The following is a 21,852-nucleotide window of genomic DNA, read 5'->3' as shown; positions in this document are numbered from 1 at the left end:
AAAGGTGAGAAGCTGTAAGGAGCTAGGAAAGGAGTTAGGAAAGAAGAACCACTTTGCAGAGACTTTATTTAAACACACAACATGTAACTTCACTAGTCTGAACATCAAACACTTTAAATCATCTCACAATGAAACATGGTTTTGGATATTCATGATCAGGAAAAGGATTTCTGGCGCCCTCATGTGATCCCCTGACCTTTCCTCTAGCGCCACCATGAGGCCAAACTCCCAGTTTGAAATGAGGAATCCATAAATGTTATGTTTCACACATTAAAATGTCCTGAGACAGAAACTGATGAGAACAACATCAGACTTTAAAACCACTTGTCAGATCTGAACTAGATTTTAAAACCTACAGATTTCAGAACCTTTATCTTATTGATCAAAATACAAAAATGAGCATTTCACAGTTTTATAGATCAGATCAGATCAGATCAGACCAAGAACTGCTTCTCCTAGATTTGTCAAATCCAGACCAGATTGTAAATAAAGACATAAATACATGAAGAGATACATAAATATCCCTGTCTCTTATTAAACTGTTTATATTTTTCATTTATTTGTGTATGGACTTATTTATTTAAGTATTTATTGAAGCATTTATTGAAGTATTTATTGAAGTATTATTGAATCATTTCTTTCTGTATATTTTTTTATTTGAAACAAATTACAAAGTTGTGTTACCGGATGTGATGTGCCACCTGTGATGGACCAGGTGGCCCCGCCCCCCTGGTCCGCTGCGGTGCATGCTGGGTAGCTTACCGGCGGTGTCCGGTGCCGTCGTCCAGCTCGAGCTCCTCCGGTGTGTCAGTGATGATGAAGAGGAGATGAAGAGGTGATGAAGAGGTGATGAAGAGGAGAAACCCCGGCGGCTGCTCCTCACTCCTCAGGTACACAGTTCGAGTCCCGCGGCCACTGCGCCGCTGCTCCTCCGGTCCGTCGGCTAACAAGCTAGCATGCTAACATGCTAGCTTGTTAGCCAGCCTACGTGTAACCCCTGACAACATTAGCTTTAGCATTAGCTGTGGTGGCAGGCCGCGGTTCTTCTGAGCTTCAGCCGCTGCGTCACCGACACGTCACAGACAACACACGTCTGGACCTGTGGTCTGGACGGTTCTTCTTGTGAGGACGTCACTGTCAGCGCCGCGGGTTCGATGCCGAGCAGGCAGCAAGTGCTCTGGAGCTAAGCTAAGCTAAGCTAGCTGGCTAGCTGCTGTCACTGGAGCCCCAGCTGAGATGAGAAACCTGAAGATAAACAAACACTCAGAACATTTATATTTAATATCCTGATGTTAGAAGCTGCTCTGGATTAATACTGTTCCATAAGTCCTCTTCTGACCAGAACCCACGTGACCTTTCATTCAGCTTCAGCTCGGTTCTGTCAGGTCACGTGATCTCTGCTGTTTGTATCCTGATAATAATGATGAGGATCATATATAATATCACGTCTCTAGGTTCCTTCGTTTCCCTCAGAAGGTTTGAATGTGCTAATAATTACTAATAATACATTTTATTTCACGGAACCTTTCTAAACACCCATAACTAAACACATGATTAATTAATATCAAACCAAGAGTTTATTAAGGACCAGAACAACCTACAGTAGAACATAGAGGCAGAGAGGGTTCTCAGTTGTTACTTGTTGCACACAACAGATCGGGCAGCTCTGAGGTCTGCGATGGTCCATGTTCAGCATCAAGTATAAAACACTCAATGTCTATTTCTACCTCTGAGGTGGAGAAGCTTCGCTGGGCGTTAGAAACAAGCAGCTGGTCTGGAAGAAGTCAGAAGGTTTGATTTGATTTCTGTGAGGAAGCAGAAGTGGCTTTTTGAAAAGCAGTGGTGGCAACAGAAGACGTTTCCTCTGGTCCTCTCAGCGCTGGGATGAGACGAGGATCTCACTCCTCCACAGCGTGAGCAGTCCGAGGAGAGTCGACTGTCAGAACATCTCACCTCACTGAAGTCCAGCTGCGACTCAGACTAACTGCTGCTTTCTAACATGGACTCAATCAGACATCCAGTCATTCTGCTCAGAGGCTGCAGGAGAAGGTCCAGAATGACTCAAACATTTGTTCTCACATACAGAACCTCCAGAGCATGTGAGGAACATGTGAGGAACATGTGAGGAACATGTGAGGAACATGTGAGGAATATGTGAGGAATATGTGAGGAATATGTGAGGAACATGTGAGGAATATGTGAGGAATATGTGAGGAATATGTGAGGAACATGTGAGGAATATGTGAGGAACATGTGAGGAACATGTGAGGAACATGTGAGGAATATGTGAGGAATATGTGAGGAATATGTGAGGAACATGTGAGGAATATGTGAGGAACATGTGAGGAACATGTGAGGAACATGTGAGGAATATGTGAGGAGCATGTGAGGAATATGTGAGGAACATGTGAGGAGCATGTGAGGAATATGTGAGGAACATGTGAGGAACATGTGAGGAACATGTGAGGAACGTGAGGAATATGTGAGGAGCATGTGAGGAACATGTGAGGAACATGTGAGGAACATGTGAGGAACATGTGAGGAACATGTGAGGAATATGTGAGGAACATGTGAGGAACATGTGAGGAATATGTGAGGAACATGTGAGGAACATGTGAGGAACATGTGAGGAGCATGTGAGGAACATGTGAGGAATATGTGAGGAATATGTGAGGAACATGTGAGGAGCATGTGAGGAATATGTGAGGAACATGTGAGGAACGTGAGGAGCATGTGAGGAATATGTGAGGAATATGTGAGGAACATGTGAGGAACATGTGAGGAACATGTGAGGAACATGTGAGGAACATGTGAGGAACATGTGAGGAATATGTGAGGAACATGTGAGGAACATGTGAGGAATATGTGAGGAACATGTGAGGAACATGTGAGGAACATGTCAGCTTCACCAGGGGCCATTATGGCGTCTATCTGTTCACAGTTTAAATCAATGAGCTTTATCATTTGATATCTGTTTCTTATATTAGCTTTGTGTGTGTGCCTGTCCAGCTAGCCTCCCAGGAGGCGTGTCCCAATGCCATGGCGTCCAGCCACGGCTCCTCCTCAGTGCCTGGTCCCGGTGGGAGAGGTCGAGATGGAATCTACCACAAGGAGAGGGATCGCTCGCCGTCCCGCCGGCGGCCGCTCCGCCCGCTGCCCGACGTCTGCCCCAAGGAACCCAGCGGTGGGACGCCCGGCGACACTCTGAGCGGTCACAGCTTGTGTTGGTCAGCCTCTGTGGCCTCTCATGAAACGTCTGACCCTGTTTCCCTCATGGTCCTGCAGGTGAGGGGCGGGGCCTGTGCGAAGGCCCATCGGTGGTGGCGGAGCACGACAGGTGGACGGTGTACAGCTCGAAGGTTAACCTCCCCGCCGCGCTGAACGACCCCCGGCTCGCCAAGCGGGAGTCCGACTTCTTCACCAAGTCCTGGGGCCTTGACTTTGCAGAAACGGAGGTGATGCCCTCCTTCTACCTCCCCAACATCACCAGGGAACACTTCGGCCCGTACCTGCAGGAGACGGCTCAGGTAACGCCCCCCCCCCCCCCCCTGCAGGCCACACCTCTGTAGCCTCACCTGACCGTGGCTCGCAGCGGGTGTGTCAGGAATCCTGTCTGAGCAGTTTCAGCTCAACGCAGTCGACACCAGTGTGTTGGCAAGAAAATCACGTGGTCGCTGCAGTGGCGTTGATTGGTGACTTCCTGCCTCGGTTCGACCCGTCGCCTGAATAATTCAGAGGATTTGTTGCTGTTGAGAACGAGTTTGTGCAGAAAAACCTCCTGCTGCGATGTGCGCGTGTGGGTGAAGTCCGGACCTCGTTCTCCGGACTTCACCCACAGGTCATGTCTGGAAACAGCTGATGTCGCCTGGAACATCGTCGTTCTGTTCCCGGTGAGATCTTTAAAAGGGTCAAGTATGGGGGGGCAACGATGACAGGAATAGTCGCCGACGAATTTACTAGTCGATGATTCGTTGGTTACGTCATAGCGCGTGTTTCTCGTGCCGTGCAGCGGAACTTAACGTTGTTTTACCGGAGGTGCTGATGAAAGCAGCTGAGGAGTGAGCCATCTCGCTCCCTTCCTATCTCTGAAAGTCGCGCATGTGCAATAGCGTCAAAACACGGTCCGATGGCGTCCTCCGCTGCAGCAGCATCGCGTACCAGGAAGTAAAAAGTTCTGGAGAACTTCAGCCGTAACAGCCCGAAAAAAACTACCTGCTGTATTTGTTGCGGCGGACCTGTTCTCCATGGAAACAGGACACGTGCATGTGAGGAGGAGGAGTCACGTGTCGACGATGCGGACTCGCCTCTGTCAGATGTTATATAAACACGTATATACCTGTGCGCAGGATTCTAGCATCCATGACAAAAATATGGTTTAAACTTTTTATTAACGAGTTTAAAAGCGTTATGTTATCCTATTGCCTGACAAACGTATTTTTTAAATCACAATTATTTAGTCAGAAGAAGACTGTAGTTTTGTTTGTTGATGTTTTTATTAATGTTACTTTCCCTGTTATTTTTGTTAACAGGAAAAATGAATACTTGATTTTTAATTTATTTGTTTTATCAGCACTTTGCCTGTCCTTGCTTTTAAATGGACAAAAACTTGATTTGTCTTTGCTTTTGTGTCACAGTACCCTTATATGCAACAAGGTTTATTAAAAGACATTTTTTTTGAATGAAGTATCGATTTTTATTGCCTTTATTTTCAGTCACCACATGCCTCGAACAACCTCAAGCTAAATTTAAAAGCTGTTTGCTAAATAAGAGCAATTGAGAATTTGTGTCTTTCATAATCCGATTAGTGGATTAATCGTTTCAATAATCGGTGACTAACGACGATCAGAATAGTGGTTAGTTGCAGCCCTAGTCACGTACTTATGTCCTCTTGCAAGTTTCCGAGAGACGTCACCGAGTCAAAGAAGAGTCTGGGAGACGTGATGCTTCCTGATTCCTACGTGCTGCTTTACCTTCCTCTGACTGAGCCGCTCTCTCTCTCTCTCTCAGGCTGACTCACTTACTTGAGGCGAAGCTCGGAGAAAGGCAGATTGGTTTTCTGCGGCGCCTCACGCGGCTGCTACACTGATACAAATCATATTTTCATTCTCTTCGAACCTCTGTTGATGTTATTTGTTTTTCCATCATTTCGTTTTTAAGAGGGAAAAAATCCACGAGCGCTGCAGGACGATCTGTCCCAACAAGGACGACGTGGACGCCGCCTCCAGTATCACCAGCAACCATGGTATGAATTATTAACCTGCATCCTCCTCAGGCCATGAAAACACAGTCTCATATACACTGATGGATTGTTGACAGATATTGATTAAGAAATCAATGATCGCCGAAGCTTCTCTTACAATGTTATATTTCATATGTGTTTATTTATATTCTAAGAAAACCCCAAACACCCACGGGAGCTCTTAATAACCAGAGGTCTTTATGAGCTGGAACACGACTCAGATATATATAAAACTGAACTACATCTAACTTCTCAAATGGTGACGTCTGACTGATCCAGAGTTTCCTTTATCTTGTTCCCTCCAGAAAAGTCCAGAGCGGAGCTGGAACAAGTCCCAAAGGTAACGGACCGACTGGATTCTCTTTCCACTGTTGATTGTGTCACATGATCGACACAAGTCACATGCAGGAAACCAATTATGTTAAAATATGACTCTGAATTAGAGTTTTCTGTGTTTTTAGGTCTTTGAGTAAAGAAATTCTGTGTTTGGGTTCATTTATAAGTTATGAATGAACCCAAAATTAAAACATAGTTTGTTAAATAAGTTCAGGTAAATATGGATTGCACAATATAACAGCGGTTAGAATAAGATATGTTTCCTATCAGCCTCGCTTTATTCCGTCTCCAGATATGAAATCGTCTGGATAACGAAGACTTGATTCAGTTGAAACCAAAAAAGAGACAGGACAGGACTTTTATTGTTATATATTTATAATATTATAGTTATATATTTATTTCCTTGAGAGTTATCGGTTGGTAGCTTTTCCTTAGGAGTGTAAACATCTGACGGTGAAACATCAGGAGTGAATGAGAGTGGAAACTTCCTCTTTACTTGAGAGGGAAAGTCGTCTGTTATCACTAAAACTTAACGACGTCAAATGAGTTTTGTATCATTTCCTGGGTAACAGCTGTTTATTACTGGTTGTCTCGTGATGTCCTGTTTGTCTGTATTTTTAATTTCCAGATCTTCATGAAGCCAGATTTCGCTCTGGAGGACCCGGGGGTCTTCGGCGCCGTCCTGCCCTGGTCGCACTTCACCAGTGCCGGAGGGAAGAGCAGCAGAGACGTGGCCTCCTCCAAACTGCTGCAGGAGAAGGTGAATTCCCACGTCAGCAGATTCATCAGCACATTTCCAGTAGCAGAACCCAAACCTGCTGAAGTGTCAGCATCAGACGGACAGAAGAGAGCAGCTGCTTGTTTGTTTGTTTGTGAAAACTTTGTGGAGGATTTGATGGTCGACGCTGGAGATGTCGATACCATGACATCTCCACGATTCTCCGTACACAATTCAATACAACAAACTAAAATACCACAATAAATCCCATTTACTTCAAGACACACTCATTTATAAACCATGTTTGAACATACAAAAAAGATTTCATGAATAAAAAGAAAAGACTATTAACATAATAAAACAGATCAGTGGCGTGTAGGACAATTATGAGATTTCAGTTATCGGATATAACTCCAAGACTGTAAGAGAGCAGCAGAGGCTGCACACGCAATGTATTAACACACACACACACACCTACACACATGAGTGCCAGTCTGTACAAAAGTACCGTGACGTTTCTAGAATTTTGTCCTGGACTTGGTACCGAAGTCTTCAGTTCTGTGACGTCACCAGTCGACGATGGTCTGTCTGACTGCGATTGATTTTAAACAGCACAGATCTAAGTTTAGATCACATGATCGGTGTCGTGTGAAAAACTCTTGTTTGTGTTGAGGAACTCTGTGGTTGTGTGTCTCTGCTTGGCTGCAGCTGAGTCACTACCTGGATGTGGTGGAGGTGAGCATCGCCCGACAGATCTCCCTGCGCTCGGACGCCTTTTTTCACGCCATGTCCTCGCAGCACGAGCTGCAGGACCAGCTGCAGGAGACCCAGAGGGCCGTTGCCATCCTGCGGGGTCGAACCGCTGCCATGGATCGCATCATGTGCCAGGGGCCGCTGGAGGCCCTCCGCGCCGCTTTGACCCGCAACAACTGCGTGAAGCTGCACAACAAGATGAAGCTGATGGCGGCAGTGCATCAGACGCAGCCCACGGTGCAGCTGCTGCTCTCCACCTCCGAGTTTGTCGGAGCGCTGGAGCTCATCGCCACCACCAAGGAGGTCCTACAGCAGGAGCTGCAGGGAATCCACAGCTTCAGGTGAGGAGACAGATACTATACTGTGTGTGTGTGTGTGGGGGGGGGGGGGGGATCTCCCCAGCAACTGCAGAGCTTCATTTATTTCCCTGAGTCTAAACGAGGTATCGAGCGCTGAGGGAATTAAGAGACAAACTCAGATCATTAGAAACCAGTCTTTGGTTTCAGCCGTCAGTCACTACGTCAGTTAAATGAATAATCGATGGAAACAATGTGAGGCTTCTTAACCACAGAGAGAAGTGAAACGATTTGAGTCTTTGTGTCCTTCAGACATCTGGGCTCCCAGCTGTGTGAGCTGGAGAAGCTGATTGATAAGATGATGGTGGAGGACTTCAGCATGTACGCACGCAGCGACCTGAGCCGCAGCCTGAGGGACGAGCCGCAGCTGCTGGAGAAGGTGGGAGGAACTCCTCAGTCTCACATCATGTTTAAACTTCACAGCCCGAATGCTTTCTACATCATCAACTCATGTGTTTGTCACATTATATCAAAAAACTGTTCCCTGATTCCAGGTGGAAATAATAAGTCCTGACTTACTTCACTTGGTGTGAATGCAATAACACGACTAAACAGACAGAGTGAGAGGAGTCACTTCATCTATCACAAAGTTAATATAAGTTTAAAGATTCTGAAAACGTTTAAAAAGAACGACATTTTAAAGCATTGCGAGAAATACAAGTGATGATTTGACCATGATGAATAAAATGTTGTATCTCTGAAATATGTGGAAACAGTTTAATATATGAAACTTGTGGAATCAGTATTTTTTTAAATTACTGGAAACACTAGTGGAAAAAAATCAATGATGAGTCATTTTCTTATTCTTTTAACTATTTCACTGCTCAAAACACACATTTCAGTTCCCTCCACTGTCAGTCATGGTCGTGTGGGTTCCACTGAGCTGCAGCGTTTCATGTTGCAGTGAAAAATATAATGAGGAAATGATTTGATTCATAACGTCGTTAAGGAGATGGCGTCCAACTGAGGCTTCATAAAAAAAAATATCATTATCAGTTCTGTGACTAGAAGTTAAAGGTCCATGATGTTGAGCTTAGCTGTTCATGCATTTAATTTGTGATGTGCTCATCACAGGTTCAAAAACCAAACGCTGACTCCCTGAAGGTGGGACACACACACACACACACACACACACACACACACACACACACACACACACACACACACACACACCACTGACGCAAAAATAATTGAATCACACAAACCTCATGAATAAAAGCTATAACAGCAATTCATCAATAGTTATTATAAATCCTGTGGCTTCTGGAATCAATCGCTTCCGATCGGGCTTCTGTTTCTATTCTGCTCCTGTTTCAAATGAATCCTCATGTCCTTGAATAAAAGGCTCATTTATGCTCAGCGTTAGATGCGTTTTCAGAAACAGACGGAGCCTTCTGTCCGGATTCTATTTGTTGGATACGGACGAAATGGGGCAGTACCACCTAGAAACTGTAGGGGGGGTAGTGTGAGGCGGTCAAAGGACACGTAAAGGATGCATGATGGAAGTATGTGGACAGTGACGGTTATTTGGAACAGACATGTCTGTTTCTCTCCCATAAAGTAGCATAAATGAGCTTTTTAATGTTAATTGTCTTTATTATATTTAATTATGCTGCTGGATGAATGTCTGACAGAAATTCAAATTAAAGTCAAATTGCAAACTCTCCTATTGGTCTCAAACTGCTTCCTGTGTGTTGCGTGTGCTCCAGGACCGTCTGGGCTCGCTGGTGTTCGGTCTCCTGAGACAGAGGAAGCTGGACTTTCTGGACATTTACAGCGACGAGATGATCTTAGCAGCGAAGTCCATCGTCGCTCAGGTGAAGACGCAGAACTTTGTCTGTGACGCTCACATGTAAACAGCTCATTGAACCAATGTTCATATTGTCATCCTGCTTGTTTTTTTAGTGTGTGGCAGAAAGTATTTTCAACATCGAAGACATCGACACTGAAGTCGTCACTAGGTGAGTAGCAACATGAGGAAATGTGTACGTGCACGTTTCGATTGTCTGTGACTGGATAATGTTTTTATCTTTGAAGCTGCATGTTTGAAAAAGAGATAGTAAAACATGAGGGAGGAGGTTTCACCTGGATTTACTTCTTTAAATTGTGCAATCAGAATCATTTAAAGTGTTTAACATTTAGTCCACTTTCACTTATAACACGGGCTGTAGCACTAACGGGCCCGAGCACACAGGCGATTTCAAACCTGTTGCGGTCGGTGAAGTGAGAGCGATCCATGACCAAGTGCTCGTCTCTGCGTTGGAAAGGATGAATGCTTCACTTCCTGTAGCCAGCAGATGGCGCTGTGTCATGATTTGTCTGTGAATGATTTCTTGTTAGATGTCCTCAGGTCCCGACTCTTGTCTCTCATGTCTAGTTTGGAGTCAATTGGACCAAATATGTCTGAGATACAGAAGCTCGTGTTTTGATGGCGTGTTATCAAACTTTGACGCCACACCACGGTCACATGGTATGACTAAAGGTTGAGATTCAAATAACTTTAAATCTCCTTCTTGTTCTGATTAGACTCATCTTAATTTTAAGTTGATCTGATGAAAGCCCTACGACAAGTATGTCAAAGTAAAAATGCGGAATATGGCCAAAATGGCCACTAAATCCAAAAAGGAGGGCTTCATGTTGCGTTTTTCATAATGCTCCTTGTGGCTTTTTTGTATGAAAAGTCATGATACACTTGTGCACTGATTTTGGTGAAGATCGGTTATGTGGAAACCTAGGGGCTGCGTTCCAGGTGGCGCTGTTGAGCCATTCTTTTACAGATTTTTGAGTCAATTCACTACGCTCAGAAGAATCCTTAGAATTGCAATAGGGCCTCAAGAAAATAACATCACGGAGCTGAACAAGCCTCTGTCGTCATGACAACACATCTTCACTAGCAGCTCATCTTTTCGCATGTCGAGTACAAAAATAAATGGAATCTACAGAGAAACTTCTGTTAGTTTAAAGAGGCCTTTACCTCCGTGTGTGGAGCAGAGTCAATCTAATCTCAACGTTTTGGAGTTCACGTAATGAGCAGCTTCATTATTGATCCATATTTGATCAGATGAAAGATTCATTAGGAACTGAAGCAGTTTAACACAAACATCAAGATGTAAGTTGATCGGTTTCTTTTTTCAGAAAAGTAAAGGATCAGAGAGGAGGTGCGAGAGGAGGGTGAGAGAGGAGGTGAGAGAGAGGAGGGAGAGAGGAGGGAAAAAGAAGGTGAGAGAGAGGAGAGAGAGGAGGGAAAGAGGAGGTGAGAGAGGAGGTCAGAGAGGAGGTTAGGGAGAGGAGGTGAGAGGCGGTGAGAGAGGAGGGAAAGAGGAGATGAGAGAGAGAAGGTGAGAGAGAGGAGGGAGAGAGGAGGTCAGACAGGAGAGGAGGTCAGAGAGGAGGGGAGAGAGGAGGTCAGAGAGGAGGTGAGAGGAGGTGAGAGGGGAGGTGAGAGAGGAGGTGAGAGGAGGTGAGAGGGGAGGTGAGAGAGGAGGTCAGAGAGGAGGTTAGGGAGAGGAGGTGAGAGGAGGTCAGAGAGGAGGTCAGAGAGGAGGTGAGAGGAGGTGAGAGGGGAGGTGAGAGAGGAGGTGAGAGGAGGTGAGAGGAGGTGAGAGAGGAGGGAAAGAGGAGGTGAGAGAGGAGGGAGAGAGGAGGTCAGAGAGGAGGTGAGAGAGGAGGTCAGAGAGGAGGTGGGACAGGAGAGGAGGTCAGAGAGGATGGGAGAGAGGAGGTCAGAGAGGAGGTCAGAGGGGAGGTGAGAGAGGAGGAAAAGAGGAGGTAAACAACGAACTTTGATCAACAAACATGGAGACAAAAGAAGTTAAAGATTTACACACAGAATCTAAATCACTGCTTTTAATGATTCGAGTCTATTTGAGTTTACAGAACTCAGCTGTGGCTCCATAATAAACCTTAACTCCAGCATAGAGAGGCTGAGTGAATGTGGTCTGGACTCTGTGGAGGAGAGTCATGGTGTCAGAGACTCTGTAGAAGGACAGAACACCTGCACTGTGATCCAGGTACACTCCTACTCTAGAGGACACAGGACCTGACACTCGAGTCCTGATGCTGTTGTTACGAAAGTTATAACTGTTTCTATAACAACCTAATGACCAAGATTTATCATTGTATCCAAATCCACATTCATCTGAGCGTCCTGCTCTGCTGATATTCTTGTATGCGACTGCTACATAAACTCCTCCCACATCCTCCACCTCCACCTCCCAGTAACAACGTCCAGTCAGACTCTCTCTACTCAGGACCTGAAGCCAATCAGTGAATCTGTCTGGGTGATCAGAATAAGACAGATCTTCACTCGTCCATGTTACTTTTCTGTTTCCCTCAGATAATAACAGATGTTTGTTTGCTGTGTTTGGATCCAGTGTGATTTCCTGTGAATATCTTAAGAAGTCAGCTCTGGTCTCTGGCTCTGGTTGTCGCAGTAAAACATCCACTTGAGACACAATCTGTAAAATCTGTGTCTCTGTCTCACTCAGAATGTCCTGTAGTCGACCTCTGACCTGTGACACAGCTGCTGTCACGTCCTCAAAGTTCCTCAGAGGACGGATGCTGATGCTGGATGAGTGTGTAGATTCACTGAGTGGTGACAGTGAGGGGTAGTTGTGTAGAAGCTGGTTGTGATCCTCTGTGTCTGAGAGCTGCTTCAGTTCATGGTCTTTCCTCTTCAGCTCAGTGATCTCCTGCTCCAGTCTCTCCTGAAGCTCTCTGACTCGACTCACTTCAGTTTCCTGCTGGGATCTGATCTGCTGCTTCACATCAGAGCTTCTTTTCTCCAGCAGAGGGATCAACTCAGTGAAGATCTCCTCACTGTCCTCCACTGCTTTATCAGCAGAGCCATTGAGGGCCTCCTCCTCCTGTCGAAGCAGCTTCACGTCTTTCTCTGTGTCCTGGACTCTCTGCTGGATTGTTTGTCTCCTCAGCCCGAGCTCTCTCTGCCTCTCAGTCCTTTCTGCTGCAGCTGACACTGTGTCGTGGTCTTTATGTTCCTCCACAGAGCAGAGATCACAGATACACTGCTGATCAGTGCGGCAGAACATCTTCATCACCTCGTAGTGACGAGAGCAGATGTTCTCCTGGAGCTTCTCCAAGGGATCCACCAGCTTGTGCTTCTTAAATGCAGCTGACTGAAGATGAGGCTGGAGGTGTTTTTCACAATAAGAGGCCAAACAAACCAAACAGGACTTGAGAGATTTCAGTTTTCTCCCAGTGCAGACATCACAGGCCACATCTTCAGGTCCAGCATAGCAGTGATCAGCAGGAGCAGCTTGTAGTCCAGTCTTCTTCAGCTCCTCCAGTAGATCAGCTAACATGGTGCTTGTCTCCAGTGTTGTCACACTGTTCAAAGGCAGCTGCCTTTGAACAGTGTGACAACACTGTTATATTTTTAGACTTTGATGCGGGCCAATTAAAAGTGGATGGCGGGCCGCAGTTTGGACACCCCTGGTCTAGGCCCTGAAAAAGCCCAAAATGGCAAATAATAATAATAACAAGACATAAAGATTCCTTTGAATTATGACCACTGTCACTGCAGGAGTGGAGTTGTTTGTTTACGGCTCAGCATCAAAGGATTCATGGTCCATGTATGTCTGCGTTACAGAACCTCGTGTTTTAATGGCGTGTAATCAAACTTTGACGCCACGCCACGGTCACACTGTGATGAAAAATCGATCTTTGGATAACTTTTAATCTCCGCCTTGTTGTGATGACACTCATCTCAATTTTAAGTTGATTTGATGAAAACTCTACGACAAGTACATCAAAGTAAAAATGTGGAATATGGCCAAAATGGCCACTAAATCCAAAATGGCGGGCTTCCTGTTGCGTTTTTCATAATGCACTGATAGACTTTTTTGTGCATCCGGTCATGATACACAACGGTCCTCATTTTCGTGTTGATCGGTGAATGCTCAATGAGGGGCTTTACCGTAGGTGGCGCCCATTTCAAATGACTTCAGAATACGTCAATTTTCACCACTTTCTAATTTACTGCAAACTTAAGAAACTTTTTGAGCATGGGAAAGCTCTCAAAAAGATCTTTCACTACGCTCAGAATAATCCTTTCAATTTCAATAGGGCCTCCCACCGGAGGTGATGGGCCCTAATAAGGGCGTAAATAAATACATCCATATCGTGATGTTTATTGTGTGTGTGTGTGTGTGTGTGTGTGTGTGTGTGTGTGTGTGTGTGTGTGTGTGTGTGTGTGTGTGTGTGTGTGTGTGTGTGTGTGTGTGTGTGTGTGTGTGTGTGTGTGTGTGTGTGTGTGTGTGTGTGTGTGTGTGTGTGTGTGTGTAGGCTATTGGAGCAGATGCGTCTGATGACGTTCCCTCAGTGGTTTGAGCTGCTGAAAACCGTCTTTGATAGTTTCCTTCTGTTCCTTCAGAGAATCAAGGTGAGTCGAGGCTCAGCCCTACAGTTTGTGCACGGAGACGGTAAAATAACCATAAATAATAATCACACATCCGTCCGTCTGTCAGGCGACTCTGAGCGTGATGAGAAACGTGGTTCAGGAGGTTCTGGACTCAAACCAGAAGAGCCGGCTCCTGGAGGAGGCGAGTTCCAGTACCGAGGCTCAGGAATCTCCCCAAGGCCCGTCGCTCCTGCAGGGGGGGGCGGAGCTAGCCTACCTCACCCACGAGGGTCTGTTCATCAGCGACGCCCTTCACGAGGCCCAGCAGCAGCAGGCGGCAGCGCCCCAGGATCAGAGCTCGGGGATCCAGCAGGGCCGGGCGGAGGCAGCCGAGGCCTCAGAGAGCTTGGTCTGCCGGGAGCAGAGCCTCATGTACGTTGCTTCTCAGATTTTGTCCCAGCTACGGTTTATTCAGTCGAGCAGTTACACATCTTCAAACTGCTTCTCGTGTCCCTCAACACACACGATTTTGATTTCACGAGATGAAATAGGTGAAGCCGTTTTCGTCGCTGTGTTTCGATCAGGTCCGGTGAGAACGTGATGCCCACCGAGCTGGAGATGAACCGTGTGATCAACAACATCCAGGAGCTGCTCCACACGGCGTCCGACATCAGCCACGACCGCTGCGTCAAACTCCTCACGGCCAGAGCCAAGGTAGCACGCACACGCCCGGGTTCCACCGCTTGAGTTCTCAGTTACAACCACGGACTTTGTGAGAAGCAGCGTTTGTCTCCTCCTCCTCCAGGATGGCTCCCTGGAGCGTCTGAGCTCGGCAGAGTTTGTGTGTCTGTCTCAGGCGGTGGAGGCTTTCGTCCGGGACACGGAGGAGCTGTGCGGCAGGCGCAGTGTGTCCCTGCGGGGGGCGCTACAGAGCCAGGCCAACCGCTTCGTCCACCGCTTCCACGAAGAGCGCAAGACCAAACTGAGGTGAGCCGAAGTGTGTGGAGCAGCGGCATCAGGTCAGAGTGTCGGTGCAACGACAGACCAGCGGCAAATACATTCAAGTGTTTATGATTCGTCCCTGGAGATCGTGTCGTGAGCTCTTTGTCGTTGTTGTGCGTCTCCTGCAGCCTCCTCCTGGACAACGAGCGCTGGAAGCAGGCGGAGGTTCCCGCCGAGTTTCAAGATCTCGTCAACTCCATCGCCGACGGCAGAATATCACTACCAGACCGCAAAACCCCAGGTACCCAAAGACAAGCTCCTCCCCCATAGATATCACCTCCAATAACCTCACTGCTCCTGCTTCAGGACCAAGTGTTACACACACACACACACACACACACACACAGATACACACAGTTATTAACCTTTTTAATAATACAACACGGCCTCTGTGATGTTTTTAGAGACTCAAGCTGTGACGTGTTTCTTCCTCCAGGTCCGAACGACAGGAAACCCGCTGACTTCCTGCTCGTCAATGGGCAGAAATACGCTGTTGTTGGGTCGGTGGTCACACGGGCTCTGACGTTTGAGTCAGAATAAAATATGTGACGTAAGATATTGATGACCTGTTTGTGAGTCGTGGTCTGAAAGTCGTCTTCTGTTTGTTCAGGACGGTTCTGCTGCTGATCCGGATCTTTCTGGAATACTGTCAGTGTGTCAACGACATCCCGTCCATCACCACCGACATGCTGACGCGTCTGTCCGACCTCCTCAAGGTCTCCGCCACACTCGTGCTTTTAGTCAGATTCAGTCCACATTATTAAAATGATCAAAAAAGAAAAATAGATGTTTTTACGTAAACCCAGAAATAAGAAAGTGTATCAAAAAAGTGCGAAAGATAAAATAAAGTAAAATGATAAACCAGTAAAACAATTTAGATTTTTAATTAAAATAATATAAATGAATACAGTTTAATTAGATTTTCTCAAAAACACTTTTTTACTCGTCAACACAAAAAAGAAACGGTGTGATGTGCGTTTAGTTATTTAGGGATTTAAAAAGTGAATAAATATAAAGCAGTGTCTCGACCTTCGTACAGATTCAGTGAATCAGCGATAAACTGGGTCTCAGGCTTTGAGATGACGTCATCATCCTCATCCTCTAGGACAGAGGACGAAGACGTCTCTCTGGTGCGTCCCTGAAGGACTCGGCTCCTCGTGGTGTTCTAACCTTCCTCCTCCTCTCTGTGTTCCCGCAGCACTTTAACTCTCGGAGCTGTCAGCTGGTTCTGGGAGCCGGAGCGCTGCAGGTCGTCGGCCTCAAGACCATCACCACCAAAAACCTGGGTGCGTATCTTCAACTGCTCACAGCGAGTTCAGCCTGATTACCTCTGCTGTACGACGCTCACGGTGTGTGTGTGTCTCTGTGTGTGTGTGTGTGTGTGTGTGTGTCTGTGTGTGTGTCTCTGTGTGTGTGTGTCTCTGTGTGTCTGTGTGTGTGTCTGTGTGTGTGTGCAGCCTTAGCTTCCCGCTGCCTGCAGCTGGTGGTTCTCTACATTCCCATCATCAGAACTCACTTCCAGACCAAACTGCAGCCCAAACAGTTCAGCGTCCTCAGACACTTCGACCACATCACCAAGGTAACGCACTGAGACACAAGGTCACACACAGGGTCGTTCTAATCCAGGACAACAAATCGACTTTCTGCTTTTAAACTCTCCATTTCTTTATTTTCAGGACTACAACGATCACATCTCAGAGATCTCAGCCAAACTGGTGGCCATCATGGACAGTCTGTTTGAGAAGGTTTTATCCAAGGTCAGAGACTCGCACTGAACTTTGACCTGTTGTGTTAACGAGTTTGTCTCCACAGCGGAGACGTGTGTACGTCTGTTTGTCCCGTTCTGCTGAAAACATTATCTCACACCTCCAGGGAACTTCTTTAAAACTGGTTCAAACGTTCAGTTGGACTCAAAGATCAACTGATCCTCAGGGTTCGTACGGTCATGGAAAACCTGGAAAAGTCATGGAATTTTAAAATGTGTTTTTCCAGGCCTGGAAAAGTCATGGAAAAAAATAATCTCCCAAAAGTTTTGGAAAAATCATGGAAATTTGTTCTATTCTTATTTTCATGTCGTTCGTTTTAGGGATGGGCATAATTACTCGACTATTGATTAATTGATCATTAAGAATTTCATTGATGACATGTTTTCATCGATAAACTATTGCATGTTCGCTATGTGGCAGGAGGTCGGAATATCCGAGTTGCCCTGAACGCAGCACAGCGTGTCTGTTAGCAGTTGGAGGAAGCAGCCCGGAGCTAAGCCTCCGCGGCTCGGCTTCATGTCCGCACACGGACCCTCAGTCCACGCGGAGGGTAACCCGGACAGACCCGGGTCTGGGTGAGGGGTTCCGGGAGTGAGGGCGTTACGACCGGACTGAGAGGTCGAGAGCCGTCAGATCCAGCTAGCTCTCAGCGGCTAGCTGCTCTCTCTCGGGGCTCAAGATTACAGCAGCGCCTATTTTCAAGTGTAACATTGAACGGATCCTGTTTAACTGCAACAAGAGTTGTTCATCTTGTAATAAAGATCTCAATGAGGAAACACGCTGTTTTTTCTATTTTCACTGCATTTTAATATAGGCTATAAATAGTGAATTTTAATATAAAAATATGAATGATTAATCGAAAAATCGATCGTTAATTCTTCCGACGATCGATTAAGACAATTTAATCGGATGCCCATCCCTAGTTCATTTACGCTGAGTTTTAAATAATTCATATATTTTTAAAGAAATATGCTCAAAATATAAGCAGGCATACTTGGGTTTGTGTCATTTAAGGTTTACTGTATGCCTTGGAATTCTCATTGTTAGTTTGAATACTACATTTTGTCACTTTTTCGCGTATACACCGAGATTTCACGCAATGTTCGGTCATGGAAATTTGGTTTAAAGTTATTGAAAAGTCATGGAAATCCATTGGTCAAAATGTGTATGAACCCTGGATCCTAATGTTAGAGGTCGAAGGTCACTGTGACCTCATTAATGATGTCAACTCATACACTGAGGGTCTTTAAGACCTCAGCGGGATGATGATGAGGAGGAGGAGGAGGAGGAGGAGGATGATGATGATGAGGAGGAGGAGGAGGAGGAGGAGGAGGATGATGATGAGGAGGATGATGAGGAGGAGTAGGATGATGAGGAGGAGGAGGAGGAGAAGGATGATGAGGAGGATGAGGAGGAGTATGGTGATGATGAGGAGGAGGAGGAGGATGATGAGGAGGAGGATGATGATGAGGAGGATGAGATGGAGGAGGAGTATGATGATGGTGATGATGAGGAGGAGGATGATGAGGATGATGATGAGGAGGAGGATGGTGATGAGGAGGAGGATGATGAGGAGGAGGATGATGATGAGGAGGATGAGATGGATGAGATGGAGGAGGAGTATGATGATGGTGATGATGAGGAGGAGGATGAGGAGGAGGAGGAGGATGATGATGAGGAGGAGGAGAAGGATGATGATGAGGTGGAGGAGGAGGATGATGATGGTGATGAGGAGGAGGAGGATGATGAGGAGGAGGATGATGATGGTGATGATGAGGAGGAGGAGGAGGATGATGAGGAGGAGGATGAGAGGGAGGAAGAGGATGATGATGAAGAGGAGGAGAAGGATGATGATGATGAAGAGGAGGAGAAGGATGATGAGGAGGAGGATGATGATGATGATAAGGAGGATGATGATGAGGAGGAGGATGATGAGGAGGAGGAGGATGATGATGATAAGGAGGATGATGATGAGGAGGAGGAGGAGGATGATGATAAGAAGGATGAGGAGGAGGATGATGATGAGGAGGATGATGATGAGGAGGAGGAGGATGATGATGAGGAGGAGGAGGATGATGATAAGAAGGATGATGAGGAGGAGGAGGATGATGAGGAGGAGGATGATGATAAGGAGGATGATGATGATGATAATGATGATGAGGAGGATGAGGATGAGGAGGATGATGATAAGGAGGATGATGATGATGAGGAGGAGGATGAGGAGGAGGAGGAGGATGATGATGATGAGGAGGAGGATGATGATGATGATGAGGAGGAGGAGGATGATGATGAGGAGGATGATGATGATGATAAGGATGATGATGAGGAGGAGGATGATGATGATGAGGAGGAGGAGGATGATGATGATGATAATGATGATGATGATGATGATGATGATGTTTCCTCAGTATGAAGTCAAAGCCCCGATGCCCTCAGCCTGTTTCAGAAACGTCTGTAAACAGATGGCGAAGATGCACGAAGCCATCAGTGAACTTCTCCCTGAAGACCAGACTCAGGTGAGTCAGCAACGCTGGAGTCAAGGGGTGGGGGGGGGGGGTGGGGGGGGGGGGTGGGGGTGGGGGGGTGTTCTGGTTTTATTGTGAAAGTTGTTGTTTGTTTCCTGTACAGATGTTGTTCCTGAGGATTAATGCCAGTATTAAAATGCACCTGAAGAAACAACTGTCTCGACTCGGGGTCATTAATGATGGAGGACCACAGCACGGGTGACTGTCCCCCCCCACACACACACACACACACACACACAGACACACACACAGACACACACAAGAGCTCAGTGAGTCATCAGCAGCGTCCCTTCCTGCGTCTGTTGTTCCTGAACGTCCTGATGTTCTAAAGATGTGACCTGTTGCAGGTTGGTGGTCGTGGACGTCGCCTTCTTCACGGAGAACGTTCAGGCCCTGAAGAGCCTGGAGCGGCTGGACCTGAACATGGCTGAGATCTGGGAGCAGAAGAGGTGATGGAGGATGGAGACGTCCAGGATCCAACCCACTACCCCACCGGAGAAGAACCAGGGACCAAAAAACACAAAACTGGAGAAGGAGCCTCCTGAGCGGCTCCACCGCAAAACGCTGAATGATCCATCACACGGAGCCGAGGAGCCGCTGCTGCCTCATCGCACTCAACTGAACACTAGTAAATTATGAGACGTTTCGGGAGCGCCGGGGGAAATGGAGGGTAATTTATTCTTTGAAAACATTCAATACTGTGGCAGTTTTTCTGCTGCAACGCTGGAGCTGAAGAGATCATTTCATCGTGTTCTGGGTTTGAGGGAACGGAACAATCTGAAAGAATCCACGAGGTTCTCCAGACGTTCTCCAGACGTTCTCCAGACGTTCTCCAGACGTTCTCCAGACGTTCTCCAGTCGCTGTGGTGAAAACTGAAAACCTGCGGATGTAAAGGATTCTTTCATTTTTATACTTGAGACAAATTATTTTCTGGACTTTGTGTCTTTGAGGTCTGAAGGAAGCTCAACAGAGTTTAGTGAAAAGGTGAAATTAAAGAATTAAATTCAGATAAACGAGATTCAAACTGTGAAAGAATCAAAACCCTCAGCTACTTCCTGTCGTTACCAAAGTAAAATGGATTTTAATTTGGGAATGTAACTCTTTAATTTCATTTTTTCCTCTTTAAACAAATCTTGCGTGGTGATTCAGAGACGGTGAAGTTTATTTTTTTTTTATGAATGTAGAAGAACATGAAGCATGAATCTCAGCTGTCGACTCAAACTACTGTTGATCTTCTCCCTCCTGCTGTTATTGAACCTTCATGAGCTTTTTGTTTCCTCACAAATGACAGAACAGAAAATCCGATTTTATTGTCTAAACGGAATTTCCCTCTGGAAATCTGCTGAAACCTAAATGATTAAATGAACATCTCCATGAACCAGACGGTTTCCTCTGACGTGACATGGAGGCGGGGCTGCGTTCAGCTTCCCGCTCCAGGTTCTCGTGGTCGACGCCGCTCAGGTTTCGCTGCTTTTTCTCACGTCACCGGATAACAAACTAAGTGCAAACATGGAGACGCTCTGTTCTTTCACATCTGATGGAACGATCATCGTAGACGTCAGAATTGATTTCAAGTCGTCAAATGATAGTTGTGTTGATTGGACTTCCCTCTGAGGTTAAACACAGGAACGCCGATGATGCGTCGCTAACGAAAAGAAACGGATCTGATTTCCTGTTCCTGAGTGAAGTTTGAACTGAAACCAAAAGTCTGTTGAACTGCGGCCTCATCACCTCGACCCAGCTTTACTTTAATGATCCTTCTGTCGTGTAGAAAGTTAAACGTGAAGAGATGTGGTCGCTGCTCAGACTCCTGGTGAGGTCATCGGGATGTGACGCAGCTTCAGACTCAAGCTGAGAAACAAAAAGCATCAAATGTTCAGAAGTGCCTCCTGTCTGAGCTCCTCACTACAGTGTGCCTACCATACCACTGTGTGTGTCTGTGTGTGTGTGTGTGAGAGAGAGAGAGAGAATGTGTGTGTCAGCACGTCTGAGAACCCAAAATGTCTTGAATAAAACAGGATAACGGAGCCACTTTGTTTGTTAGTTTGTTTCTGCTGCAGATTCTCGTGTCAAACAATCAACGGACAATAATTCATCGTAAATATCTGTGACATCGACTGACGACTTCTGTGGAGGCGTGATCGTGAAGTGAAGCCTTGGTGTCCAGGTCCCGCCCACACATGCTCTCAGCCAATCCTGAGGCGGTCTCAGCTGTCAATCATCTATTGTATCATCAAATAACTGATTCAAACCGCACTGATCAGAAACACTTGAACAAACGTCAGTGGGAGAAGAACGACCTGAAAGGTTCCGTGTCCCATCTGCTCACATGGAGGAGGCAGGGTTAATGAGATGTACTGCAGCCAGCCACCAGGAGGCGATCCAGATCTTTTGGCTTCCCCCTCAAGGAGCTCTCACGTCGTCCATCTTTATTTTCAGTTTAATATTCAAACACGTCCGTTTCCATAAGAATGAGTCAGAGCTCAAATCTCCACAAACAGAATTCAAACACACTCGTAAATATATCTGAATATGTCTCTTCTAAGAAATCTGAGAAAGTTTAAACCTCACAAAGAAAGTGATAAATAATGATTTGATCCACACTGAAATTTAGCGAGTTTGTCTCTGACCATTAAAACCAGTGAGTGTAATGGGAATCTGTCCAGTGGGGAATAATCCTGCTGATTAGCAGATGAGGACATTCAGAGGTGAAGGTCGGTCCTTTGATCCCGTTGCCTGACGGGTGGAGTAATGACTTTGATGATGTGTTGGTGCTGCGCAGCAGGAAGGAACTCTCG

At 46.2% G+C, this 21,852-nt stretch overlaps 1 protein-coding gene across 2 annotated transcripts; it reads left to right on the top strand.

The window, feature by feature from the left end:
• Positions 1–761: 761 nt before the first annotated feature.
• On the top strand, positions 762–21,082 carry vps54 (VPS54 subunit of GARP complex). Of its 2 annotated transcripts, XM_061095623.1 has the most exons (24): positions 762–890; positions 3,010–3,184; positions 3,286–3,527; positions 5,158–5,242; positions 5,545–5,579; positions 6,204–6,335; positions 7,002–7,387; positions 7,655–7,781; positions 8,477–8,506; positions 9,112–9,219; positions 9,308–9,363; positions 13,706–13,802; positions 13,888–14,192; positions 14,345–14,474; positions 14,566–14,747; positions 14,891–15,003; positions 15,199–15,262; positions 15,373–15,478; positions 15,961–16,048; positions 16,220–16,341; positions 16,439–16,519; positions 18,937–19,044; positions 19,157–19,251; positions 19,401–21,082. In XM_061095623.1, the coding sequence occupies exons 2-24, from the start codon at positions 3,040–3,042 to the stop codon at positions 19,504–19,506; spliced, it is 2,943 nt and encodes a 980-aa protein (XP_060951606.1). In that variant the 5' UTR covers positions 762–890; positions 3,010–3,039; the 3' UTR covers positions 19,507–21,082. The 2 variants fall into 2 exon arrangements, with proteins under 2 accessions (XP_060951606.1, XP_060951607.1); XM_061095624.1 differs by lacking the exon at positions 8,477–8,506.
• The last annotated feature ends 770 nt before the right edge of the window (positions 21,083–21,852 follow it).

Source organism: Limanda limanda, chromosome 2, assembly GCF_963576545.1.
Source record: "Limanda limanda chromosome 2, fLimLim1.1, whole genome shotgun sequence".
Classification (NCBI taxonomy): domain Eukaryota; kingdom Metazoa; phylum Chordata; class Actinopteri; order Pleuronectiformes; family Pleuronectidae; genus Limanda; species Limanda limanda.
This window is presented reverse-complemented; position numbering and strand designations above follow the sequence as displayed.